The 26,368-nt window shown below is 63.9% G+C and overlaps 3 protein-coding genes across 8 annotated transcripts in view; 2 read left to right on the top strand and 1 right to left on the bottom strand.

Moving 5' to 3' along the window:
* Positions 1 to 136: 136 nt before the first annotated feature.
* On the top strand, positions 137 to 4,694 carry PEX10 (peroxisomal biogenesis factor 10; the record flags this gene model as incomplete). The annotated part of the gene is given in 6 exon segments (XM_053919962.1): positions 137 to 265; positions 1,182 to 1,262; positions 1,723 to 2,129; positions 3,325 to 3,500; positions 3,637 to 3,772; positions 4,540 to 4,694. Coding segments are annotated over 6 exon segments (981 nt in total). The 3' UTR covers positions 4,609 to 4,694.
* Positions 4,695 to 6,118: 1,424 nt separating this feature from the next.
* Positions 6,119 to 15,389, bottom strand: RER1 (retention in endoplasmic reticulum sorting receptor 1). Its single transcript, XM_024554155.3, has 7 exons — positions 15,249 to 15,389; positions 12,190 to 12,277; positions 10,995 to 11,099; positions 9,332 to 9,431; positions 8,051 to 8,129; positions 7,111 to 7,246; positions 6,119 to 6,711 (listed from the first exon to the last, which is right to left on the bottom strand). Exons 2-7 carry the CDS (start codon positions 12,268 to 12,270, stop codon positions 6,622 to 6,624), a joined length of 591 nt encoding a protein of 196 aa, XP_024409923.1. The 5' UTR covers positions 12,271 to 12,277; positions 15,249 to 15,389; the 3' UTR covers positions 6,119 to 6,621.
* Positions 15,379 to 26,368, top strand: part of MORN1 (MORN repeat containing 1) — a 32,302-nt gene continuing 21,312 nt past the window's right edge. For 5 of the 6 annotated variants that reach the window (XM_045190430.3, XM_045190432.3, XM_045190429.3 and 2 more), the window contains exons 1-8: positions 15,379 to 15,789; positions 16,713 to 16,784; positions 18,325 to 18,423; positions 18,914 to 19,024; positions 19,982 to 20,072; positions 20,371 to 20,458; positions 23,830 to 23,926; positions 25,082 to 25,192. In XM_045190430.3, coding sequence (XP_045046365.2) covers positions 15,399 to 15,789; positions 16,713 to 16,784; positions 18,325 to 18,423; positions 18,914 to 19,024; positions 19,982 to 20,072; positions 20,371 to 20,458; positions 23,830 to 23,926; positions 25,082 to 25,192 — 1,060 coding nt within the window. In that variant the 5' untranslated portion in view covers positions 15,379 to 15,398. The remainder of the gene's footprint in view (positions 15,790 to 16,712; positions 16,785 to 18,324; positions 18,424 to 18,913; positions 19,025 to 19,981; positions 20,073 to 20,370; positions 20,459 to 23,829; positions 23,927 to 25,081; positions 25,193 to 26,368) is intronic. The other variant, XM_045190431.3, reaches the window with a different exon arrangement.

The following is a 26,368-nucleotide window of genomic DNA, read 5'->3' as shown; positions in this document are numbered from 1 at the left end:
CCTCAGGGCCACGCCCCTTGTGTCGCCCAATCCGAGCCCGCTCCACCCCGGCGCGGCCCCGCAGGCAGTGACGCACAATTGTGCGCTGCAGGCCCAGCCTGGCCGCCATCAGGCACCGCCCACGTGGGCGGGGCTATCCGGGTGCCCGCGGCCATGGCTCCGGAGGCCGCCAGCGCCCCGGAGGTGGTTCGCGCGGCTCAAAAGGACGACTACTACCGTGGCGGGCTGCGGAGCGCGGCGGGCAGCGTCCTGCACAGCCTGGCGGGTAAGGCCGCGCGGGCGGGGCCCCGCGGGGGGCGCGGCCCTGGGGCCAGGGGGCGACCCAGGCCGGTCCGCTAGTGAGCTTCCGAGGGCGCGGCTGACAGAGTGACCGGCGCCAGAGAAAGGTCTGGCCCGGGGGTGGTCCAGGGCGCCACGCCGCGAGGCGGACGGACGAGCCCCCAGACCCGCCCGGCGCAGCTGCCTGGGACAACTCGGCTAGGACCTACGCCCTCACGGAGGCTGGCGCCGAAGGAAGAAGCGAGTGCCGCGGGCACCCCGACGGCCCGGAGTGGGGCGGAGCTGGGTGTGGGGAGAGGGCGAGGGCGAGGGTGGGGGTGGGGAAGCCTCGCGTCGGCCGCTGAAGCTGCCCAGAGCTGGGACGTGTTCGGAATAAGTGGAGTGTCTGTTTATACTGCAAACACTTTGGCTTGGTGACAGAAGCTTCTGTCGGTGCTTTACAAACATTTAACTCATTTAGTCCTCAAAACGTCTCTGCAAGGTAGGACGTGTCATGCCCAGTCCCACAGATTGGGACATTGGGACTCCTGAGAGACCCAGGAACTTGCCTAAGGTCACAACCAGCAGGTGGGGAGCTGGGATGGGATGCTGGACAGGGGTCTCGCTTGTGCTCTCTGTCACTACACCACACTGCCTGTCCCCGTGGCCCTTCTGGGCACCAAACCCTTACCCAGGTGAGTCCTGAAGGAGAAGATGGACTGCAGGTGGGCAGGTACTCAGGAGATTCAGTGGCCCAGGCAAGAGGGGTGCAGGTAGAGCTGAGTGAGGCACACCAGAGGCGGGGGCCGGAGGTGCGTTTAGGGTCCCCTCGCCTCAAGGATGGGTGTTTGGGCTGGGCGTTGGCAGCCGGAGGACCTGCCCTCACCCTGCCCCCACAGCGACAGTGCTGTTCCTGCCCCCAGGTGCGAAGACGTGGCTGGAGTGGAGGAAAGAGCTCGAGTTGCTGTCGGACGCAGCCTACTTCGGCCTCACCACACTTGCAGGTAGCACCCCTGTGGGGCCCAGGGGCCCAGAGCCCACGCCAAGCCCGGAGGACAGCGGGGGGCCCACAGCAGAATGAGAAGCTCCTGGCAGTGCTTCCCAGTGCTGCTGGAGCTGGCTGGGATGCACCTCAGGGAAGGAGAGGACCCCGGGACCCGCCTCTACAGGAGGGGCCACGCCTGGGGCCTGTGCAGACTCTGATGTCTATTCGCCCATGGTGCCTGTGTCCTCCTTTCATCCTTTCTGTGTCCCTGGGGACTCTTGTCCTGGACCTTGCCCAGGGTCCTTGAGGCCAATCCTCTGTGGCTGAACCCAGTAGTACAAGAGGGCCCTGGGCACGAGCCCTGCCATAGGCACAAGGACCCTGGTGGAGCCCTGGCCGTCCTTCACAAGAAAGGCAGGGACACGGTACAGCGCAGCACCTGCCTCAGCCTCTCTCGTGGGTGTCCCCCCGACCCCCAGGCTACCAGACCCTCGGGGAGGAGTACGTCGGGATCATCCAGGTGGACCCGTCCCAGAGGCAGGTGCCCTCGAGGCTGCGCCGTGGTGTGCTGGTCGCGCTGCACACCGCCCTGCCCTACTTGCTGGACAAGGCCCTGCTGCACCTGGAGCACGAGCTACAGACCGACAGCCACAGTGGCCGACCCTCGCAGGGCGGCCTGGCACCTGGCACGCGGGGCCGGTCAGGAGCCAGGCGCTGGGTGCACCGGCAGGTGGCTGCCCTGACGGAGCAGCAGCGGAAGGCGCTGCTGCGGGCTGTGCTGGTGTTCAGGCAGGGCCTGGGCTGCCTTCATCGGCTCCACGTCGCTTGGTTCTACATACATGGCGCCTTCTACCACCTGGCCAAGAGGCTCGCCGGAGTCACCTACGTAAGTGTGGTGCCGCCCGGACTTGCTCCTCCCTGGGTCATCTGTGTACAGGTGGCCCAGCACAGCCACAGGGCAAGGGCCAGGATCCCCGACTGGGTTTGTTGATTCATGTTGTACTAAAAACAAGAAGAAGAAGAAATTTAGTTTCCACACACCCTGAGGGCAGGGTGCAGCTGCCCTGGATGTCAGGCCGGTGCCCTGCTGTTCACTGAGCACAGGCCACCCCTTCGAGACGTCCTGCTGGGGAGTCGGGTGCGAGGACACCTTCCTGACAGTGGCCCCACAGTGACTGCGTGAGCCCCACAGCTGCCGGCATGCTGTTAGTCTTCCCTGGTCCGTGCGTGCCCACTCTGCTGGACCGCCACTCACACCCTGTGTCGCGGTTCCCTTGCTCCCACTTGCCCAGACAGCTGTCTGCGCCGGCTCGCCTTCCTGGGTCGCTCGCAGCATCATGCTCCCTGTGGAGAGCCTGCCCTGCCTTCCTTTGCCTCCTTCGGCAGCCAGCACTGTCCTGGGCACCCGAGCTTCCCCCATCAGTCCGGCCTCTGTCCCTCACGTGCTCATTTCCCTTCAGTGTGTGTGGCTGAGCTGCTGGGACAAAGGGGCCTGAAAACCCAGGCTTTTCCCTCCTGGCACATGTGGCTGCCCTCCCGCCCCAGCCAAGGGGAGGGAGACAGGACATGGACACAGCCAGAAGTTGCACCCGTAACTCCCTGCAGGAGAGGCTGGCACACTGTCGCCCCTGTGGCATGGTGTCATCTACAAGCAGGGAGTTTCTGCAACACAGCTGGCTGGCAGCACCTGCCAGCTGTGCTTTTCCTCCTGCCCCACTGGGTGCTCTTTCTCGGGCTTCTTTGCTGGTTCCTTCTCTCTCTGATGTCCCCCACCCTCAAATTCTCACCTGCTTCCAGAGTGACCTGCACACTTCCAGCTCCGAGCAGGACACATCTTGGCTCAGCACTTTGCTCCTGTCAGGAGTGAGGCCCTGAGCTGTCCAGCGGTGTCCCTCGCCTGCCCGCCCACCTGGTGCTCCTGCCCCTCACTCAGCTCAGGGGCCCCATGGTCACTGTCACACCTGCACCGAGAGGGCAGGTTTGGCTTCATTTGATGGGCTCGAGTGCTGGGGGAGGCCAGACCTCCAGGCTGTCCGCTCTGTGCTGGCTGGCTGCTGATCATTCCCTGGGGTCCTTGATAGCTCCGTGCCCACCGCTCACCTGCAGAGGACCCGAGGGCTCTTGCCAGCTACAGGCTGCTGGGCCTCATCTCCCTGCTGCACCTGGCGCTGTCCGTGGGCCTGCAACTCTACGGCCTCCGGCAGAGGCAGCGTGCCCGGAGGGAGTGGAAGCTGCACCGCGGCCTGTCCTACCGCAGGTGCGCAGGGCAGGCCCCTGTGTGTGGGGTCTCAGCTCGGGTGTGGGGTCTCGGCTCGGGTGTGCAGCTGTCTGTGGGGGCTGAGCACCCCTGCTCTCAGCAAGGACTTGGAGGCTCACCCTCCCCACCCCCGCAGGAGCCACACAGAAGAGAAAGCGGCTTCCAGAAGCAGCCTGTGCACCCTGTGCCTGGAGGAGCGCAGGCACTCCACAGCCACGCCCTGCGGCCACCTCTTCTGCTGGGAGTGCATCACCCAGTGGTGCGACACCAAGGTCAGCAGCCGTGGGTCAAGCCCAGGCTCCCGGGCAGGTGTGCGGGCAGCCCTGGTGACTGCTGGTCAGCGGCCTGCCCCAGAATGCTCTCGTCGGGCAGTGGGGGAAGACAGGCATCTTTAAAAACCCCCAGATAAGCCAGATACGGGGCCCAGTCGGGAGTCCAGGTGCCATGGTCCCCGTGTGGGTCAGCCGAAAGCAAACTGGAGCCCCACCACCTCAACTGGCAAGCTCAGCCAGAATCCAGCATGATGGGGCAGAGGGGGCCACAGAGGCCACCCAGGCGAGGCAGGGGAACGAGGGGGACACGTGCTCACCTGTGCACCCGAGCACAGGCTACTCCAGGTCCCTGTCTCTGGCTGTGGGCCCTAGTGGGTGCCTGGCGGCGAGCGGCTGACCTTCCAGGGCTGGAGGGAACCTGGCCTGACTTCAGCTGGGTGGTCCTTAGAAGTGGGACTGAGGACAGGCCTGTTCATCCCTGAACCTCCCAAGAGGCGCAGGCAGCCACAGTTGTCCACCAGCTGGGAGGCCCTGTGGGCGTCTGGGAGTAGCAGTTGGTGGTGGCCGAGACCCCTCCCCCACCCCTGTCCCTGTGTGGACTGCGGCGCTCTTCTCAGCCAGGCCACCGTGCCCGGCTCCACTTCCCAACTCCCCTCCGGGTGTATGGCCTCTGACGAAACACTGACTGCCTCCTGTTCCAGGTTGGACAGAGGCCCCACGGCGTTCTTGCAGGGGCGCAGCCTGTGTGACCTCTCTCTCCCCTGCAGACGGAGTGCCCCCTGTGCAGGGACAAGTTCCCGCCCCAGAAGCTCGTCTACCTGCGGCACTTCCGGTGACCAGAGGGGCAGGGCAACGCAGGAGCCACTGACCCCCGGGGGAAGCTTGATTCTTTCCTAAGATTAACACAGAAATCGTAAAAGTCTCTGGTTTTCCCCTTTTGTCACATAAGGCACTGCGCCGGCAGCCCCAGAGGACGGGAGCTGGACTGCGTTTCAGAAGCAGGCTGGGGCACCGGCCACTCCTGTGGCAGGAAGGGGTGCCACACCTGGCGGGCCACAGGGCTTGGCCTGCTCAAACAGGTGTGGAGCAAGTGGACGATGGCCCTGTCCTCGGGTGTGGTCAGCCCACCAGCCCTACTCCCTGCACACTGTGCTGGGCACACCCACTCACAGGACAAGGAGGAAGGCGCTGTCCACTCCAAAAGTGCTCAGCACTACCTCTGACCCCGCACGTGCGGTGAGTTTCCCCACTCGCAGGGCGGGGTCTGGTCTCCCCCGCCCAGGGCTGCTGCTGGGGCCGAGCCAGCAGGGGGGGCTCTGCTGTCCTAACATCTCAGCCCTCATCTGAGGCTGGTGAGTGGGAAGGTTCCCTTAAAAGTGTCCAGGCTCCTTCCTGCCACTCTTTAGTTATTTTCAGGTTTTAAAAACGACTTAACTCGTGGAGAAAGGACTTTGCCACAGGCACCCTTGGGAAACAGATTCCACAGAAGTGTTGGTGTGTTAATGTCACAAGGGTGCAATGAAAACCAGATGTCTCAAAGGCTGGTGACAGGCCCTGGGGCCTCTGGGACGCCCCGTGGGAGTGCGCGGTGTGGCTGTGGCGGAGGCCAGCACAGTGCCACTCAGCCAACGTCTAGCCCCAGAGGTGGCCCTGTCCTCCTCTGCAGCAGAGGTCAGCTGCAGACAGGCCCCCAGGACCGTGGGTCCCCCAGACTGAGCAGCGGGCCTCCACCCGTCCCAAAAACCCTTGCTGAGGCTCCAAGCAGGGCACACGGGTTCCTGCCATGTTAGGCCAAGTGTCCACTAGGAAGGTAGTGGGGAGGGTGAGAGGGTGTCCGCAGCCCAAGTGTGATAGCATCACAGGCACTGACACGGGATGCCCTCTAGACGTGAGGTGACAACACTGTCCCCAGGAGAGGGGTCTGAACTTGGCCTCTACAAAGAGGAGTCGATTTTAGCCGTGCAAGCTGATGAGACAAAAGCTGCAAACACCTGACGTCTAGAACAGTAAAACAGGTGGGGGACCACTCGGAGCCCCCACACCTGGGAGAAAAGGATTCCCCTGCAGGGCACACTCCCCATAAAGACCACGTGAGGAAGGGGACACGGTCTTTAATCGTTTGAATTAAAAAGTCACTTAGTAAAAGGTTTGAGTGTCTTCATCACATCAAAAAAAGTCACCGTGCTGGGCAGCGGCTCCCCACAGAAATCGGAGCGGAGTTGGGGGCCCCCAGGCAAGGCTGCACCCCCCAGCCTGCCAGCTCTGGGAGGGCTGCTGCGCGGACGCACACTGCAACGGACCAAGTCGGGTTTTTCCACACAAAAGACATACATCAGAGTGACCCCCAACAGTAAAAATATAATGTATATTTGGGCCCCCGGGCCCCAGAGCGGCCGCGAGAGTCTAGCACAGTTTCCTGTCAGAGCAGAGGTGGCCACCGCCCCTCAGCCAGGCAACGGTGGGGAGCACGGCGAAGACCCAGCGTCCCCAGGGGAACCGCTGAGCTCCTTCCAGGCAGGACTCCAGCAGCCGCGGCCTCCAGCGGGGCAACGGGACGACGGTGTCCTCGGGAAGGTCCTTCCGGCCCCCAGCCCCCACCTCGACTGTCGCCCAGCCTGTGCCCTGCTGGTTCTGTCCTCTGAACACCTGCGTCACTGAAAAATAAATCAACGCAATTCCGCTTAAATGCCAGTGTCTTCGAGAACCTGGCGTTGCGGTTACAACAATTGAAGCTCCTTTTTAGAAAGAAAATCCGACTCCCTCGCCATCAACTACTTTATGTGAAGAAAGAAGGCGCTGTTACAAGGCTTGAACCCGCTCGGGCTCCAGGGGCGGCCCGGCGGCCCGTCTTAACTGGAGAACGCCTTGCCCACGTCCTCCTTCCCCTTGTACGTCCTCTTGCCGTGCGTGAACGGGATGTACCGGTACTTGATCATGTGCTGGGGACAGAAAGACACACTCGTCAGGTGATGACACCAGCACTCTGGCAGAAGCTCCCAGTCCAGGGGGCACTGGGTGGGGGCACCCTGGCCAGCGGTGTGGTCGGGCCTGCTCGATGGTGATGTGGCAGAACCCACTGTCGCTGTCGGGCAGGTCCTGACTCCACTGACCCACAGGACGCCGTGCCCAGGAGGAGGGCACAGCCTGGGGCCCTTCCCACTCAGCCTGGGAGCTGTCTGCCCAGGGCCGGCCTGTGCTGGGGGAGGGGGCGGGCGTCTGTCCCCGTCCCAGGCCTGTGGGGAGCTTCCTGCTACTCCGCGTGAAGAGGCAGGTCCCGCGTCACCCTCCCGCACCACCCCCACACTGCTGGGACAGGCACAGCGCCGTCCAGTGTCTACCTTGATCTGCCTCTTCATCGTGATACAGAAGAGCATGATGAAGTACATGACCAGGATAGGCCAGAACACCGGCACGTTGAACGCCTCAAAGAAGGTGCAGACCATGGCCACCAGGATGCCCTTGGTGGCCGCGTGCCTGAAGGAGGGAGGGGAGGTGAGCGTGCTGCTCCTGAGCAGCTTGGCTCTGCGTGCACTTCACGGGGTATGGACTGCATGGCACCGCAGCGCAGAGCGCCCTCCCCGGGTCACGCAGAGTCAGAGCGGAGGGGGGCGCTGATGCTGCCCCGCTCGGGACGGCTGTGGGCCAGGCAGGGCCCCACTAAACTCCTCCTTGGTGCTCCCCTCTCAACCGAGCAAAGGCCAGCTCCCTCAGGGGGCTCCCACGCCCCCAACCTCGCCTGCTTCCCACTGCCTCTCCCCAGCATGTCAGGCTTGGGCCCCAGACTGGCCAAGGGCCGGCCAGGGCTCCTCCACACCCCGCACACAGAACCAGGTGTGGAGGCCCATTCCCTTCAGTTTTCTGGCCCGACAGACACAGGACAGTGAGGTCACCGAACCCCCATGCCCTGAAATGGGGGTCATCTCTGTCCACCTGTCACCCTCGTTCTGGTCACACCACACACCTGTCACCACCCCTAGGGAGACCGGGACCAGCCCACCCTCTGCGCAGAGCACAGCGTTTCCCACACAGCAGCTGTCCCCACGGCGCGTCTGGAGCGCACCGGGCGACCTCCTCGTGGCCTCGCCGAGCCCGGGCGCTCACCAGGGGCCGGGCCCACCACCACGCCAGCGAGAGCGGCACTCGTATTCTGGGTAAATGGATGTTCGGAACAAACAGAGCTTTAAAATGTGTAACTTACTAGCCAACTAGAACGAAAAAGGTCCATCCTCACTCTTATTAACCGCACTCAGGGAGCAGTACCTTCAGGAATTAACTCACCAAAACTTAAACTCCGGAAGCCGTCGGATGAACGGCCGGAACTCCTCGTTCTGTCTCGTGGGTAGTGAGGGGCCGTCGTCTGAAAGGCAGAGCGCCGATCAGGGGAGCGAGCCTCACCTCCCCACTTCCGCGGCTCCACCTCCAGGTCACGCTGCTGCTCCTGCATGAAGAGGCCTCACAGCCGGAGTGGAGCCCCGTCGCTTACCCAGAGGTGAGAGGTGGGGCTGCGGATCTCACCACTTCAAGACTTGCGTTAGATTTTCTTCTTTAAGAAGAATTTGTATATATTTTATAATTGCTTAAAACTTCACCTGCACGCAAATTCAGCTCAGACACACAGATGCGCCCCATAAAGGGGCGCAGAGAAAACCAAGGCACGGCCACACAAGCGGAGCGCCTGCCGGCCGCAAGTGTGTGCCCCAGAGCGCTGTCCACGGCGAGCGGAAAGCCAGGCCCACTCCCTGACCTCAGCGCACCCCAGAGCGGCACCTCCGGTCAGACAGAGAAACTGAGGCGACAGACGAGTCCTCGTGTTGTTTCCCAATGCCCCCAGGCGGCAACATGGCAGGAGAAGGCTGTGCTCAGTCCAGCGTTTGTACTGGACGTCCCGTAGAGAGAAGCCGGGGGCTGCTGGCCGCTGCTGGCCACTGCTGGGACAGTGCTATCTCCCCCCAGCAGGAAGCAGAGCTCTGGGGCAGGGAGCTGCGTCGGGTTTTTCCAGTGGGGGCCACACAGGTGCTGGCGCCCCTCCCGCCCCGCCCCAGTGGGCCCCACCTGGCCTCAGCGGGAGCCGTGGGCTAAGAACTCTCCCACCCATCGCCCTGGGAAGCCAGAGCCCCCTCCTCGCAGCTGGCTGCCAGCATACCCGGTGGCCCCAGGAGTCGCCCTCAGGTCCTCACTGAGGGGACCTGACTGCCGAGGGAGGCAATGGCACAGACAGGCAGGCGAGTGGTTTGAGAAGCAGCACAGGGGAGGGTGTCCACGTCCCCGCCCCCGCTCCAGCCACTCGGCATGTGGCCCTGGCAGGGGACCTCGACCGGCACGGTCCTGCGTGCCCCAGTCCTCTCATCTGCAGACCAGGCTGGCGCGGGCGTTCAGAGGGCTAAGAGCCGTTTTACAAACACACCCGTTGCAATCACTGCGGTTCTAGGCATGTTTTCAGCACTGAGAGAACAACTCACAGTCTGGGTGGCGATGTCTCTGGGGAAGACGGAGCCACCCGTGAGGCGCCCCAAACCACCGCCCTCCCAGACCAGCAGCAGGCGGACACTGCTCCCCTACCTGAGTCTTCCATCAAGGAAGGGTCCACTTTTGGAGAGAGGAAAGCTATGAAAAGGTTCAGGTGGTAGATTCCCAGAGCGTAGGTCACGATGTACCAGCCCTGGAAGAGAAGGGGGTGAGGTCAGCGGCGTCGCGAGTTCGCGGCAAGCCAGGCCAGGGTCCTACGTGACCCCCCGGAACCTCCGGACCCGTGGAGCTGAAGTGAGCAGCAGACACGTCACTCACAGGAGGGAAGGGACAACAAGTGACCACAGAGTACGACGACCGTCCGTGGTGACAGTTTTCTCAAACGGTGCCGGGTCTTTCCGGTGGACAAGCGGGGGCCAGTTAAATGCACCAAACGCCGGAGCCGCCGGCGCCCAGCACCAGCACGGGCGGGCCCCTCCCAGCTGCGCACCCGGGCTAGGCCGCCTGAGCTGGCCGCCACCCGACGGGGCCTCCTACCTGTTACCACACATTCTGCAGGAGTGTCCCCATCTCTTCCAGGAGAAACCCAGAACCGGAAAGTCAGGGAACCAAGAATGAGGTCAAAACGTCCCACAGCCCAACCTTTTCGAGAGCCGAGGAGGCGGGCAGGGGCCCGCACGACATGAGCGCACTGGGCACCAACCTGCAGCTGCGCTCACTTCCCCGCCCAGGGACCGGACACAAGGCGTGGCCTGGGCCCGCGTGTGCAGTCACATGGCCCCCGCCTGAGCTCTCTAAGTCAAGGGTTCTGCCTCAGTCTTTACAGAATGTGCCGAGTTCCAGTGTAAAAGGAAAAAACCCAAAAGCACCCTAAAACCAATCACAAGGAACCGCAACACGAGCTGCAGACATCCTGCAGACCCGTCCTGCTGCGCTGACCAGTCCTGCTGCGCTGACCACCTCCCCTGCGCCCGGAGACAGGGGGCTGACTAGCAAGGAGACGACTTCCAGGCATGGCCTCTAAGACACGTCTCCACGCCCGGGTTCAGTGGGAGCACCCCACGGTTCTGGGCCTAGCGTAGTGTCCAGTAAGCAGTCGTGTCCCTGTGTGGACCGCGTCCTCCTCGGGCAGCCCCGGGAGCGGGTGTCTGCATAAATGAGGCAACACCCTCCCGGCGCCAGAACACTCTCTCCAACGCGGCCTCAGCCCGGACACTTCACACGGCCCCCTCTCAAAGTGCCTGCATCTGGGACCCAGGCAGCCACCAGAGCAAGTGCACACACTCGAAGTCAAGTCTGAGAAGGTGTCACCTGAGCTGGGACAAGCTCCTCATAAGCACCTCTGGTCTCCAGCCTCCCACTCAGCAGGACAACCTGCGCTCTCCTCCGCAGCCTCAGAGGCGCAGTTCCCACAACCCAACCCTCAGGAGCCAAGGTCCTCACGCACCCAGAGAACGAGGCGGCGGGCCCAGAAGGTCTTCCAGTCCCCAGAGCCTCCCCCTGCCCCGGGCGTCCAGGGCCCCAGCTGCTGTGGACACTTTCCCGGGAACCCGCAGAGCACCGCAGGTTCAGGACGAACTGGGAACAGTCCTTCTTTAAAAGACAGTCACAGGAGCTGTTCTTACATTCGGTGCCTAACGGAGATCAGACACCGTTTCTGCACCGCACGCCCCCAACCCAGAGGTGCAAGAGACATCAGCAGCGCCTTCGCCTTTGGCAGCGTGGGGACAACGGCCCCCCACACGGCCACGCCTACCTGCAGCAGGTACACTCGGACCATGTAGACGAAGCTCAGGCCCAGCGTCACCACCCAGCGCATGGCCGTGTACGGCGTCGACTTGTCCAGCCAGGACTGATAGATCTGCAATGACAAGAGGTCACGCGTGTCATGCGGACCTGGCCACAACCTCCGGGGAGAGCACCTCCCAGATCGCCTGCTTCAGGCTGGGCGTCACCGTGCAGCGTGGCGATGACGGCCAGCCCCAACCTGACTTGCAGTCACACCCCACGCAGGCCCGACCCTGAGCAGAAGCACTTCGTTTCAGAACGAGCTGTCACAGCCACCAGCCTGGAGCCCCCGCCGGCACTCAGCTCAGGGAGGCCTGGCTGCCTCGGAGAGGCCCGACCAAGGCGGGCACGGGCCCCTGGCAGTCGCCACCTAAGCGTGGCACTCGGCCCACAGAGCCGCCCCAACCGCGGCAGTGCGGAGCATGCACAGGCAGACGCCTCGGCGGCCACGGGGCTCACGGAAGGACGGCGGAGTCTTGTGCACACGTGTGCGTGCACCTAAGTCACTGGTGTACGTGTGTCACCCCCTTCACTTCTGGATGAGTTTAAGTTTCAACTATTAAAATTTTCAACCAGTCACAACAGTAGAGAGAACGTTTGAGCTCAGACAGACCCACCAGCCGGACACAGTGATTATCAAGTTTTCAGAAATCTTTTTAATTGTAAAAGTTGACACAGCACTACATGCAACGCTTCACCGAGGCGCCTCTTCCCAACACAGAAACTCACACGGTGTCTGTGTGTCGTTGAGACCCCAGCACAGCCCCCAGGCTTGGCCCACCCGCCGTGTGCAGACCCAGGCAAGAGGGGCCACTGGGGCGTGGACGTGGGTGGCGGGAGAGGGGACGGCAAGATCAGACGAGGGGCCACCACCATACCTGTACTGCCTGGGAGCTAGAACGGTCTTCACGTTACTGAAGATTGAAAACCACCCAGGGAACAAACGTGTGGCAGAGACCGCACGTGGCCCCAAGGCCTAAGCCCCTGAACGTCTGGCCCTTTGCAGGAGACACGGCGCCCCCAGCACAGGGAGGGCCGTTCCTGAGGCGTGAGCGTGAGGCCCCCACGCACCGGGGCGGCTGGTACGCTCACGCCCTGCAGAAAACGTCCTGGGCCAAGTGTCTGGTTCAGATGCTTGCACAGCGCGCCTTCAAAATACCCACCTGCCCGAGTCGTGTGAAGAACCTGTACACCACAGAAGGCTTCCCGTGGACGGACTCTCCGACGCTGTCACCTTCGGACATTCTGTAGCTGAGAGAGACACAGAACACTTCGGTGACTACACTTCCAGGGGCTGGCCCCTCTCGACACCGCCACCGGGTGTGCGTTCAGCACTTCCTCCACACCACTTCCTTCTTGGGGGGGACTCGAGGAGGGGGAGGGCCAGGAGGGCAGGAGACCTGCAGAGCGGATGCTTTCCGAGGCCCCTGCACGCCCACCTCCCTGGGGCCACACCCACGCCTGCCTCTGCTCCCTAGGCTCGCCCCTCCGCCACCTCCTCCTGCTGCCTCTCGGGCTGCTCTCCGTGGTGCCGGCGCCAGCCAGGCATCTCCTGGCCTTCTCAGGGCCACACCCTCCACCCCACCAAGAGCAACATGTCCCAGCCGACTCTCCAGTAGCCTGCTGTCTGTGCCCCAGTTCCTCGCTGGGGAGCGGAGGTAACCCTACCTACTCATGACTAATGCAACGTGCTGCTGTGATTCCCTGGGGAACCAACCTGTGACAACCCCGGTGACCAAGTGAAGTGGGCAGCATCGCCCCATGTTACTGGGGAGCGGGGTCAAGTCTTAAACAGTTTAAGCCACTTGTCCAAGGTCAGGAGCACCTCCTCCAACAGAGCAGGCCGCTGCCCGAACCTCGGAATGAGAAGGACCCGGAGGACGGGAGCACTGACTGTCCGTAAGCCAGTGAAGGCTCTGGTACAAAGCTCACCGCTGTCCCCAGCCCGCAGGCAGCACCTCCCTCATGTGGTGCCACAGGTCTGTCTCCAAGGCTCCTGAGCGGCACGCCGAGAGGCCTCAGTTTCCTCCTCTGGAGGGTGAGGCTCGCTGACAGCAGCCCTTCCCATCCACAGAGTATGTGGGGCAGCCGTCAGCCCCCGTTCACCACAGGGTGGAGCCCACGCCCCCTCTGCCCGAGCCCACAGCTCCCCGTCACACCTGCACTGGAAGCCCCAGGCCGTCCTCATTTGGACAGGGAGGTCAGCAGGCTGGTGCTACGCGGCTGTGGGCCCCCAGCGGAAATCCTTCCCAACCACCACTCAGACACTGCGATGGCCTGAGCAGCCCCACTGCGCCACCTCACCGCATCTGCGCGCCAAGTGTGGCGGTGGCCCTGGGACGCCACCCCTGAAGCTGTCATGTGCACGGACAGGGCAGAGTTATAGGATGAGTCCCGGAGAAGACGGGAAAGTGCCCTTAGCTCCTACTAAGACGCGCGAACCTGAGATGCACAGCTGGACGGAGCAGGACCGTGGCTCCCGGCCCTCCCGCTTCCAGGAGGTGCAGCTGCAGAGCCCACTGGGAAGAAGCCTGTGCTTCCAAAGAACACGTGAGGACTCATGACCGAGGCTGGCTGGCTGGCCGGCCGGCCCCCCAGTTCAGGTCGAAGCCAGCCAGCAGCGGCTACAGCAGCAGTATCTACCCCAGGGTCCCTTACAGGCTTCCCTGAACTTCTTTACCACCAAGGTGCTTACCACTAAAACGTTTCTGCTCGAATGAGGCCACAGGAGCGGGGTTGGAGAGAAAATGCCTGACTGTCCCTTTACAGTAGCCCCCCCCCCAAGGAAGAACGATTGTGGACAGCCTCCCAGACCGACCACGTACAAACATGCAGCCCTGCCTCTTGACTAAATGCACCGTCAACAGCAACATCACCGGCGTGAACTTTGGAGTCAAACAAGCTTTCAGCGCCCGGTCCTGTCACTTCCTAGCGGAGGGCCTGGGCAACCACGCCACACGCCCAATCGGCCAGCTCCAGCGCTGCGGGGGGGGGATCTAACAGCACCCGCAGCCTCCCTCACCATGCCCACCGTCCTGGCCCAAGCTGCCGCACCAGCTGCTCTTCCCTCGGCGCAGAGAGACCTCCGCCCAGGCCCTCGGGTCCCAGCACCTTGTTTATAGTTTGTGTGGCCATCGCTTTGCCATTTTTCCTGGCTTTTCCTCTCTTTCCTCCTCCTGGAGTCAAGCCCCTCAAGGGGGCCCTGTCTGGGGCCCGGCTGAGCCGACCGCGGAGGAAGGCCCGCCCTGGCAGGCGGCCGGTAAGCGATCAAACTTCACGGCTTCACTGGTAGTTACAAGGAAACGCGGCAGAGGCGGAGCGCTGCGCCTCGAGTCGTGCGCAGCCTGTCGGTGCCCAGTTTCTGGAGGTCATCTGTCCCAAAATGCGCGACACAGGGTTCCAGCCGTAGCCAGTCTGGCTCCCACTACCTTTCCGCTCACATCTCCATCCCCTCGCTCCTCCTGGGTCCCCTACGGGACGCTGGCACACACTGCAGCCCCTGGTGCTGCGCTCCCCTCCACGGAAATGCCCTTCCAGACGCGGCGGCTCACCCAGCAAGGCCGCATTCCGCGGGCCCCTCACTCCTCGGGGCGCGACCACCCCATAGGTGTCCACCTGGCCCGACCCACACCGCATCTGACTGAGGTCCTCCCCGCCCGCTGTCCACAGGAGCCTGCCCCACGCACGGAGGACTCCTGTCTTTCATGAGCTGCCACCTTGCACGTTCCTGGGCAGTGAGATACCAAGCAAACGGAGCAGAACGCGCGCGCTCCGGCATACTTCCCGTAGACACAAGGTCCTGTAGACACAAGGAAGCCAAACGGAGGCGCTGCTGGCGACGGCGGCAAACCCGGGGGCGGGGGTACCGCCGGGCCGGGCCGGCTGGGATAACTGACGACTCAGCCACCCAGTTCAAGCTGTTTCCAACATGCCATCTTGAGCAACCCGACTGCACCCTGACGCCTTCCCACCCAATTCACACCAACAAGCCCTGGACCACAGCGAGGAAACAGACAGCACGGCGGCCGCCCCCACACTACCGGAGCTGGCAGTCGACCCCTCCCGAGAAGCGCAGCGGGACGGGCGCAGCCCATCACCCCGCCGACCCTGGGGTCCTGGGCCGGCCTCGTTCCTCCCGGCACCGCCTATCCCGGCCAGCGTCCGCCGCCCGCCACGGCGCTCAGACCCCCGCCTACCCCGGCCCCTGTCCGCCCGCCGGTACCTCGCGGCTCTGCAGCGTCCGAGCGCGGTCTCCGAGGGCCGCGGGAAGCACGACGCGGGCAGGGGCCGCGCCGACACTTCGCTGGGTCAGGGAACGGGTAACCGAGCACTTCCGCTCCGTGTTGCGCGGCACCGCCTCCGGGCCTCCAAGATGGACGCCGGGGCGGGGCGCGGAGCCTCCAACCATTTCCGCTTCCGGTGCGGGTGCCTTTTCTCAGCGGAAGGACGTCAGCAGAGGAAATGTGCAGTGCCGCGCAGGCTCAGCCGCGTCTTCTGGCTCCCGGCCCGGCGACGCTGTTCCAGAGTTTGTTTCCGCCCAAGGCCTGGACTCGTGGTCACGCCCCTAGCGACCAACGAGCCAATGGAGGAGGGCTTTAGTGGTTGCCAAGAGAAACCTGTAGCGGTAAAGATGGCAGCCAGCAAGCCGGGAATCCTGCAGCACCCGAACTCGCCGGGGCGGCCGCCACAGGACGGTAACGGCTGCAGGCCCGGGCCACGGGACGGGCGTCCGGCGGCCCCTGCCCTACCGGGCCTCCGTCTGGGTAGGAGGGAGGTGGGAAGGGACCTAGGGCTAGAACCCGCGTCCCCCGATCCTGGCCGGGCTCCCCCCTACGAGCCTCCACGAGCCCCGGTAGGCACCTGGAGCCCTGATCGCCCTCGGCCTTGGAAGAGGTAGTGCCTCCGAAAGTGCTGGTGCCTCTTGGGATGGGCGGGGGAAGTCCCGGGGCCTGTAGACCGACCCGAGAGGAACCGAGCCAGGACGCGTGGTTCAGAGGTTTGATAGGAGCTATTCTTAAAGGAAAGGGACTGGAGTGAACTCCGAGTCCACGCCACTCTCTTCAGGTAGAACCCGACCCTCGGTTGTGGCAGATACTGGAGTCTGGCAACGCCCACACTTACCTAGAACCGCTTCCCCTCCCCCTCCCCCACCAAGTGGTGCCTCACAAACGGGGCTGGTGGGGGCGGGGTTGGAAGTTGGGAGATGGTGCGCTCAGCAGCTGAATGGGGGCTTAGTCCCGAGGGGACGGGAGACCACCAGAGGGGCCCTGCAGAGAAGTGGAAGGGGCGGCTTATTCCCGCACTGTGTCCCCTCCTTCCTCTGGCCAATTGGGCTCAGCTAAAAAGTCCCCTTCTACTAATTGCTCCCACACCACTCGTCTCTCAAGGCCCTCCCACTGGGCCTGCCTCTCTGCGCTGAGCAGGTGCTCACGGGCTGGAGCATAAGCCAGTGAAGGAGGGGGTGGATGGACAGTGAGCAGAAAAAGTCCTGACCCCCAGCCTGAAGCTCTGGGCAGCAGCGTTGGGGAGTTTCAAGAGATGAAGTGCACAAAGGCCTTGACCGCCCCCCAGGGGGGCTGCCCGCTGTCCCTCAGTGCCCCCAATGACCCCACCCGAGTGCGTGTTGGACATCAGCCAGGTGGTCTGGGTCACGTGCTCACCTGAGTATCTCCTTTCCATCGTTCAGGTTATGGCGTCTACACATTCCCGAATTCTTTCTTTCGATATGAAGGGGAGTGGAAAGGAGGGAAGACCCACGGTAAGAAGCGTCTGCGGCCTCCTCCTGCAGCAGCCACCTCACCGCCGACAGCCCATCTCCTCGGGGAGCTGGGGTGGGTGGCTGGCACTGAGAGCCAGCGGGACTGGGCCCTCACGCTGTCACTATTGCCCACGGCGTTGGGGCTCGCCGGACACCACGCCCTGGTGCTACCCTGAGGCAGGCCCCAAGGCCAGGGTCACAATGACCCCGAGGCCTGCCGCCTTTGCACGGGCAGGGGACTGCACCTGGGAAACCCTCCCTGAGTTTTCATTCGTTCGTTCGTTCGTTCGTGCTCAAGTGGAAGAAATGGCAGCTGCCTTTTGGTTCATCTGTGATGAGAGGGAGCTCACCGCCTTCTGTAGAGAGTCTCAGCCGCAGAGGAGAGAGCGTCGGCACCTCTGCGGATGCCCAGCCCGGCAGCCCACAGCTTGGCCCCTGGTCTGGTGTCTGTCTGCGCCTCTGCCGGCTCTCGTCCACTCTCTGCTGGTTTTTCTGCTGGAAAATCGGTCTGTTAGTATTTTCTTGTATGCGTTCTTTTACTTGTTGGCTGCAGTATTTTCTGTATTTTTGACTTTTTGACTTTTATTATAGTGTTTTTGCCACACAAAGACTTGTCACTTTTATTCAAGTCTCCAGCTCGCCGGGTGTGGTGGCGCACGCCTGTAGTCCTAGCTACTCGGGAGGCTGAGGCAGGAGGATCGCTTGAGCCCAGGAGTTCTGGGCTGTAGTGCACTATGCCGATCGGGTGTCCGCACTAAGTTCAGCATCAATATGGTGACTTCCCAGGAGCGGGGGGCCACCAGGTTGCCTCAGGAGGGGTGAACCAGCCCAGGTCGGAAACGGAGCAGGTCAAAACTCCCTTGCTGATCAAATCTCCAGCTCTTCCTCCAGCTAGGCATGAGGGTCACACTTGAGACTGCTCAGAGCCCGGCCTGGACTGAGCGGGTCATCCTTGTTGAAATGCGTTCTTCAGTGTCACCCTGTGTCCACAGGCTCTCTCCTTCTGCCCTTGCACTGACAGGCGAGGTGACCAGTGTCCCTGCTGGGGAGGTGTAGGACACTGGGTCCCCTCTGTACTTGTGGTGGCTCTACAGTTACCCCGGCCAAGACAGCAGACTGCTCAGTCCTGTGTCAAAAACGTTTTTCACCCTGGCTGGTGTGGCTCAGTGGATCGAGCGCCAGCCTGTGAACCAAAGGGTCGCCAGTTCAATTCCCAATCAGCGCACATGCTGGGTTTCAGGCCAGGTCCCCAGTGGGGGGCGTGCGAAAGGCAACCACACATTGATGCTTCTCTCCTTCTCTTTCTCCCTCCCTTACTCTCTCTAAAAATAAAACATTTTTCAAAGAAAAACGTTTTTTGTGACCAATGCATACACGGGTCAGTTTGCGGAGCGCACCTGCTGGACGAGAGAAGGAGCATCGTGGGGACCTGAGTGCTCCGAAGCTCAGCTGTTCCCCCTGAGCAACAGCGCAGCCGCGCTCGGGCCCCAGCGGCCCTCCCAACTGCTGCCTGGTGTCGCATCGTAGTCTCTCTCACCAGGCCGTGGCAAGCTGCTGTTCAAGGACGGGAGTTACTATGAAGGCGAGTTTGTGGACGGGGAAATTGTGGGCGAAGGCTGCCGGCACTGGGCCGCAACAGGTCAGCTCCGGGGACGCCTGGCGACGTGCCGACTCCTTTCTTGTAAACCCTCTCCCTCTGGGTGCGGAAGGCACTTCCATCCGTGAACTGGGGACCCTGGTTTCTCTGAGGTCTCTTGTAGCAGCACGTGCCAGCCTGGGGCAGGGTGGTGGCGTCCTGCCCATGGCTTGGCTTGGCCTGGGGGCTGTCTCCTGACCCTCCAACGTTCGCAGGTGGGTGTGGCAGTCAGTCCTCAGTGGGGAGATGGCTCACCCTGCAGACTGGACACTGGTGCCCCCTGAGGGCCAGCGTGGGGTGGACCCCGCGGGAACCGGGAGGGCAGGTCCAGACCCCCTCGTCCTCTGTCCCCTCATCACCCAGAGTCAGGAATAAGACAGAGACCCTGTGTTCTGAAATGGCCCTGCTGCCACCAGGACTCGGGGGATGGGCAGGAACATAGGAAGCCGATCTGACCCGAGCGTGTGTTTCCCTTCCTCCTTGTCCGCCCCAGGGAACACCTACTCTGGTCACTTTGTCCTGGGAGAGCCGCAGGGCCATGGCATCATGAAGTACGGAGCCGGGGGCTATTACGAGGGGGCGCTGTCCCACGGCATGAGAGAAGGTCTGACATCCACTGGAACTTGGGGCATGTGGGCAGTGCGCTGGCGCCCCAGTTGGCTGGGTGGGCTCAGGGACCTACACCTTGCCAGGGTGCTGGTGCCCCTTGGATGCAGGAGCCCAGCCCCTGCATGGCTGTGCGGGCGGGACGGAGGCATGCGCTCCTCTCTGCCCCCAGAGCCGTGTCTGGCCAGTGCCACATGTGTGGGGCTGTGTCTGCGACATTAGCCCCTGCTGTGTGACAGCCACCCAGAACCTAGGGGCTTGAAGCAACCGCCCTCTTACTGTTTGCTGACAACCCCGGGGTCAGGGGTGTAGCCCGGGCTCAGTGGAACAGGACCTCCTCACCCTGCTGGACAGAGTGAGACTGGAGGCTGCACCTGGGAGGGGGCAGGGACTGCGCCCCAGGACGGTGGTGGTGGGCGATGGACACTGCCGAAAGGCCGGAGGCTCATGGCTCCTAGGGGCTGAGCTGGACGGTCAGTCGTCCGAGTGTCTACTCACACTGGACGTGGGTCACACTTCCGACCTCCCGGAACCAGAAGAGCCCGAAGACAGCCCTGCGGCCCGTTCTTGAGAGTGTCCTGTCTGTAGACCAGGTCCCCCAACCACCCACACACGGCTTCCCTGAACACACCTGCACACGCGTCAGACGCAGCCGCGTCACACTTGCCAGACGGCAGGGCGCTCCAGCCTGCATGTGGGTCCGGGCCCCTCAGTGCTGGCCCTGCTCCTCCCTCGGGCCTGTGAGGCCAGGACCCAGGGCTGCTGCCCCTGGTGTTGAGGCTGCCGGCGCCATGCCGGACAACTGCGCCCCGCCCACCAGGACAGCCGTGCCCCTGAGCCCAGGGTGCTGTGTCCTGTGGGTCCTGCCTTGTCCTCCAGGCCCCACCTTCCTGCTCCGGGGAGGGTCTGCCTGCCACCGGAGGTAGGTGACGCTGGTCCCTCGGCTCTGCCTCAGGACACGGGTGTCTGGTGGACCAGGACGGGAACGCATACTGGGGGTCCTTTCACAGCAACAAGCAGCATGGCCGAGGGCACATGGCCTTTCGGTGAGTGTGTGCCCCAACGCCTATCCCCCACCCCAGGACCCGGCTGATTTTGGCGTGGCTGGAGCATAAGCCCCGCCCCCCACAGCACACTGTGGAGGTCGGGTGGCCAGCAGGGGTCCCGGGCTGGGCAGCAGGCCCCGACACCCCAGACCAGCTGCTCGGCTGACACCCTGCAGTCGGAACCCACCCCCCCCTCCTCCCTCGTCCTCTCCAAGCCCCGCCCACCTGGGGCCCGTGGCCGCTAGCCCATCAGGACCGGCCCCCCTGCCTGAGAGTGGCCTCTGCACGTGTCCCTCAGGAACGGTGACACGTACGACGGCGACTGGGTCCGGGGCCAGCGTCAGGGCCACGGGGTGCTGCGCTGCGTGGATGGCTCCACCTACGAGGTACCTGGGCCTCCTTACAGGGTGCTGCTCCTGTGCATCCCTTCATGACTGGGGGGGGGGGGGGGGGATGGCAACTGTCCCCACTTTACTGCTGACAAAACTGAGGCTTAGGGGAGGTGGTGTGGGTGCCCATCTGCTCCTGGGGGCCAGGCCCTACGTCCCCCTCTGCACCACGCACCCGGTCACTGCAGCAGGTGCCACCCCTCAGGTTGGGGCCGCACGTAGGTGAGGAGGTTCAGGGGTGCCAGGAACCCTCTCAGGACTCAGGGTCCACCCTTCTTTCTTCCCCTGGATGCTGGTCTGTGCGCCAGATGGGTGAAAAATGAGCAGGAGCCAGGGTGCATGTTGGGATGCCTGTGCCCGGTCAGTATGGGAGCCCCGGTGTGGACAAGCAGCCCCGCCTGACCTTTAAGTGCTGCTGGTGGCCAGAGCGCCTGGGCCATCCTGTCTGGGCATCACCGTGTGACCTGAGACCCAAGTGGAGACAAGGAGCTACCACGGGAAGGCCACAGGGCAGGGCATGCGCCTGGCTCTGAGGTGGGACAAGCCAGGCGGCCAGAGCCAGGGGGGCCCCCATGGGTCAGAGTTTATTTTAGGCATCACGGGAGGCGCTGGCAGGAGCTGGTGGCCTGATCTTTGTGTTTAGAGGTCCCTCTGGCTACTCGGGGGGTCCTGCCATCAGCAGGAGAGGTGATGGGCCCACGGAGAGCAGAGGCCCTGCCCCAGGGGAACCAGTGCTGGGCCCACCCCAAACCCTAGAGCTTCCAGGTAAATGCAGGGAGACCTGGGTGGGACCCTCTTCGCACTTTGCCAGCCTGGAGTCAGTCCCTTGCAGTGTCAGGGTTCACATCCTCAGCTCCTCATGCCTCCCGACACCCCAAGGAAGGACCCTTCCCTGCTCTCTAGAGGCAGAAACCGAGGCACAGTGGACACCTCCCAGACCAGGGAGTGAGTAGCAGAGCTGCCTCAAGCCCCAGCTCCCACACCCCCCAGACCTGGGCCCACGGGCCCCACCGTGATGCGGGCAGTGTGGGTGTGCAGGCCTGGTGGGGCTGGCAGAGAGCTCCCCATCCTTCCAGAGACGGTGATGGCTTTGTCCTTGAGGCTGGTCTGTCCCTCCACCCCCAGGGCCTCTCCTTGGGCCTCAGGCTGCCGCCTGCCTCCTCACCGCCAGGGGGCAGCCCAGCCCCGCCAGCAGCCGGAAGCTCCCCATTGGTACCGGGCTGGGCTTGGTCCAGGGTGGAACGGCCTGGGCTGCAGCTTTGTCGGAAGGGTGAGGAGGAGGTAGCTGCCTGGACAGTGGCCCCTCGGTGGCCCTGGCCACCCTGGCCCAGCCTGCAGACGCCAGGATCCCTGTAAACCCTTGGGGGAGGCATCGGTGTCACCGACTTGGGGCACCATTCAGATGCACACGTGTCCCTCCAACAGGGGCCTGGTCTTGTGCACTGCGTGTCTCCAGGGTTCAGACACAGCCCGCCTGCCCACCACGCTGCTCAGTGGGGTCCACACCTTGTGGACCCTCCTGAGCAGAAGGACGACCTGGCTATGGCCTGAGGCCTGGACACACTGCCCCGGGGCGGTGACCGATGTGCCGCCGGGTTCCTAGTGGGGCAGGTCCAGGCCTGCCTGGGCATGGCAGGCGCAGAAGCAGCCCCAGGAAAGGCACGGTGACTTTCCTTGGAGAAAACCAGCCTCAGGTATCTGGAAAGTGCTTCCTAAAATGAAAAGAGGGTCCAGTACTTAATTCTGACAGTTTATTCCAAAGCATTCGGAGCGGGGAAGCGCCTGTGGCTTCCTTCATCCACACCCGGCACGTGGAGGCCAAGTACAGAGAGGTGGGCACAGGGCTGGGCCGGTCTGACTCAGCCTGGAGCGCCCAGCAACCGAGCCGGCAGGGATGGAGACACGGCATGGCGCCCCTCAGGGTTACCTGCGAGAACACGCCCCAGGCGGGGCCCCCACCCCCTCAATCCCACACTGGCCGCCACGGTCTCCTTCCCTTGTATCACGCCAGCCACAGAGGGGTCCTCACCTGGCCCCACCTGGGCAGGGCAGAGGGACAGAGGTGTGTGTGCCTGTGCCCCTCCCGTCTGGTCCCAGCTTCTGGGGAGGAGCCCCTGCACCCCTGGAGCCGGCCTCCATGCCACAACGCATTAACCCACCAACCCGCAGCTGGTCACGCATCAGGCGGCTGAGAAAGGGCAGGCGCTTCCCCGCATGGTTCACCACGTCTGCTGCGAGCGTGCAGGCTGTCGCCGTGGCACTGCTCACGGGGACCTGTCACCTGGTTTCAGTCCGAGTTGAAGTCGTGAAGCTGCGCACGCCCAGGACGGCCGTGGGCCCGCCTTGGGGCGCCCATCCTTCATGACCTGCATCGGCTGCACAGGCCCCTACACCACCCTGCCCCTCAGTGGGGAGTGCGGCTTTGTGGTCAGATGGGCGGCTCTTAGAGCTGCAGCCTGCGGGGGCTGGTCCCACAGGCCCAGCTTCACCGACCAGCCCCAGGGCTCCTGGGCCAGAGCCCTGCCTCAGCCACGCTTCCTTCCCTGTGTAACTGCCCCCAGCCTGCGGCTCCCAACTCGGAGACCTGGGATCCCCTGTGGGCAGCACCCCCAAGCAGGGCTCTGATGATTGCAGCCCCTTGCCCCTGGCCCAGCTGCCGAGCATCCGGGGCCCCCTTGGAGGGTAGCAGCATAGGAATCGGGGCCCCACTGGCTTCTGCAGAAGAGAGAATAGAACCGAACGGCCGCTAGCTGCATTCTCTTCTAATAGCAGGAATTCACAGTCATATAAAACGCACTTACGATCTTGAAATTTTCCACAGAAATGATTTTCCTGCTGTTTCACACTATTCTCCCCCCATCGTGTGCGAGGCTCAGAAAGACAGGCTCGTTGTGGGGGCGGCCGCGTGGGGGAGCGGCAGGCAGCCTCGAGGGGCACGGCTGTGTGGGCGCGAACCGCTCCGATGGGCCTTTTCGTTATCAAGGAGCAGCGGCTCCCGCAGCGCCTCAGCTATGCGCGCCTGCGTGGAGGCCCAGCCTCCTTTGCCGGGTCCGGCGCCAGCGCCGTGCCTCTTACCAGAAGGCTCTTCCTGCTGCAAAGTGGGCCCTTCTGCGCGGTGCTGTGTTAGGTGCAAGTCGGGGCTGTTCCGCGACTTCTGACTCCGGGACGTTCTGCGGGGAGGGGGCGTTTTGCGGAGCACACGCATCGCATTCAGAGGCAGGGCGAGTTCCCGCCCTCGGGACATCGTGGCTTCCAGCCTGTGGTCCCCAGGAGCCCATGCGGCCTGGGGAGGGGGTCGCAGGCTGCCCGTGGTGTCCCGCGTCCTGGGCGGCGCAGAGCCTGCCTGACCCCCACGGTTGTCTCTGCAGGGACAGTGGCACAACGATGTCTTCAGTGGCCTGGGCAGCATGGCCCACTGCTCTGGGGTTGTCTACCGCGGGATGTGGGTCAACGGCCACCCGGCAGGTAGGTGGCCCCCGCCCCCGGGCCACACGAGGGCCTCGAGTGGGGTCTCCTCTGGGTCTGGCTGCGTCTTCTCAATCTTGAGGGAGGGGTGGGGCCAGGGTCGGGGGGGGGGGGGCGCTGGGGGGGGGGGCCCAGCTGGGAGGAGGCAGAATCTGAGATCCCTCTTGAGAAGCACGTTCCCGTGTCGTCCCGAAGGGCTCGAGACCTGCAGGCCCTGCCAGACCCGGGGCTGAGGGCACCTGCTGCAGGCAGGCCCCCAATCACAGCCCCCCTCCACAGGGCTATGCCTCTGCACCCCACCTGAGCTCCCTGCTCTGTGACGTGAGCCTGCAGGGGCCTCCCCTGGGGGGCTGCCTCCCCCCACTGTGTTGCCCCCAAGGATTAAAGTGCGGCCCCACCCTGCTAGTCTCCAGAACGTGGTGCCACCTCGGCACCCCTGGCGGGGAGGGGCACCAATGTCAACTGCCCCAGCCCACGAGGGCACCTGCTGAGCCAGATGGACTCCTGGGTGGGGGCCAAGGTCCTGGGAGAGGAAGGGGCCAGGGCTCTGAGGGAGGAGTCCTGGTCTCCAGGGCACACCCCTGTGGGTGTACAGCCACCCCACAGCCAGGGTTCAGGGTCAGGGCTGGGCCCAGGCACCTCTGCTCAGGTGGAGCCCCTAGAGGAGGCCCTGGACCCTCCCAGGCCCCCAGCCTCAGGCAGGGCCCCGGCTCTACCTCTAAGTGGCGTCAATATGGGCAGGAATCCAGGTCTCCCCGCCCCAAACTTGGCATCCTGTCAGAACCCCTGGGTGGGGTGCAGCCTCAATCCCCCATCAGAGTCCCAGCCGACTGGCCCACCCTGCACCCCCCACACACACCTGGTGGACGCTCTGTGGCCCCTTTAACCCAGCCCGGTCCACTTTGGAATGGCTGCTTCCGAGGACGGCAGCTGGCCCTGGGGCAGCTGCCCTGTGTTAGTCTCAGTGACGCCTGGGCCACTTCTCAGGGTGGGGGACAGCCATCTTCACACTCGGACCTGCAGGCAGGGCCCCTCTCGGTTTGACAAGATGTCCCACCTGTTAGGGGAGAGGCCCTGCCGGTAGGTGGGACCCAACCACGGGCGGGCGGCACCCAGCGTTTAGCACCCAGCAATCCCGCCTCCGCTCTCTCCCAGCGCGAGCAGTGAGGACCGTGATTCTGGGCCCGGAGGTGATGTGCGTGGCCCCCGGCTCTTCCTTCCGGGTGAGCGTTCAGCTGCAGCAGGAGGACGGGGCCGTGGCCGAGAGTAAGCGTCCCTGCCGGGGGGGGGGGGGGGGCGACCTTTTCAGAACGATGAAAACGATGAACAGGCGTCTAGTTCTCGGACAAGAAGCCGCGTGTATGACAGCGCACGCGTGGGCGTGTGTGGGCATGCACGCTCTGTGTGCCCAGGTGTGCGTGAGCGCACGTGTGCACCCGTGGTTGTCACGCACCTCGTGGAGCGAGCGGACAGTGGCTGCAGCCCTGCGTGCGTCTGTGCAGGCCAGGCTCCGCCCGGCACAGGGAGAGGCCCTTGTCCTCCGGGGTAATCAAGCAGGGACAGGTTCCAGTCCCTCGGGGCTGCTCTCTCACGTGACCCAGCCAGCCCTGTGGTGCTGGGGGGAGTGGGGGCAGACACACTGACGTCCCACAGCCCTCCCCAGCGGGGAGCCAGCGCCCAGAGAGGCCCTCCACCCCGAGACACTGCCCGAGGCCCAGGACACACCGACTCCCCTCCACTCGGCGTGCCATAAAACTCACCCACGTTGGCCATGCCACGATTTTCAGTGAACTGACAGGCGGACAGCTGTCCCTGCAGCGCTGACTTAGAACGTTTCTGTCACCAAGGAGGACCCCTCCCCCACGCACGCCGTCCACGCCCTCAGCCCCACGCAGCCAGGGCCTCACCGGGCCACCACCCCCTGCTCCCACCGTGGATTTGCTCCCCTGGGCACGTCCTGCGGGCTGTGTCTCCTGCCCTGCGGCGTCCACTCGCACCAAGTTCCCGGGGCCGCCTGCCTCACAGATCCGCCCGCTTTCCTGTCCTGCCCCGACGGACGCTGGGGTGTGGGTACTGCTGGGAGCACCTGCGCTCACGCTTCCACAGGAGCGTGGGTGTTCACTCGCACACCAGGAGCACTGGAGCTCACGGGGGTTTGTGTCTGAACTTAAGAAACTGCCCCAAAGTGTCTCCCGAGGGCTGGCACGTGTTTCCCCGTCCCACTGACTCCACCCCCACGATGCGGTGCTCTCCCCCGGCGCCACCCGAGGGTGTCGAGTGGCAGCGAACGTGGCCTGTGTGTGACGCGGGGCCATTCAGGTCCTCTCTCTCTCCTTGCGTGTCGGTCCACGTCACGTAAGTTGCCTGATCCGTCACACGAGCTGGTGCACCGGCCTTCTCCCTTCCATGCAGTGAGGTCCCCGCTCTCCTCCCCGTGCGGGT

Source organism: Desmodus rotundus, chromosome 3, assembly GCF_022682495.2.
Source record: "Desmodus rotundus isolate HL8 chromosome 3, HLdesRot8A.1, whole genome shotgun sequence".
Lineage (NCBI taxonomy): Eukaryota > Metazoa > Chordata > Mammalia > Chiroptera > Phyllostomidae > Desmodus > Desmodus rotundus.
Note: the sequence above shows the minus strand (reverse complement) of the source record. Positions and strands in the feature narration are given on the sequence as shown.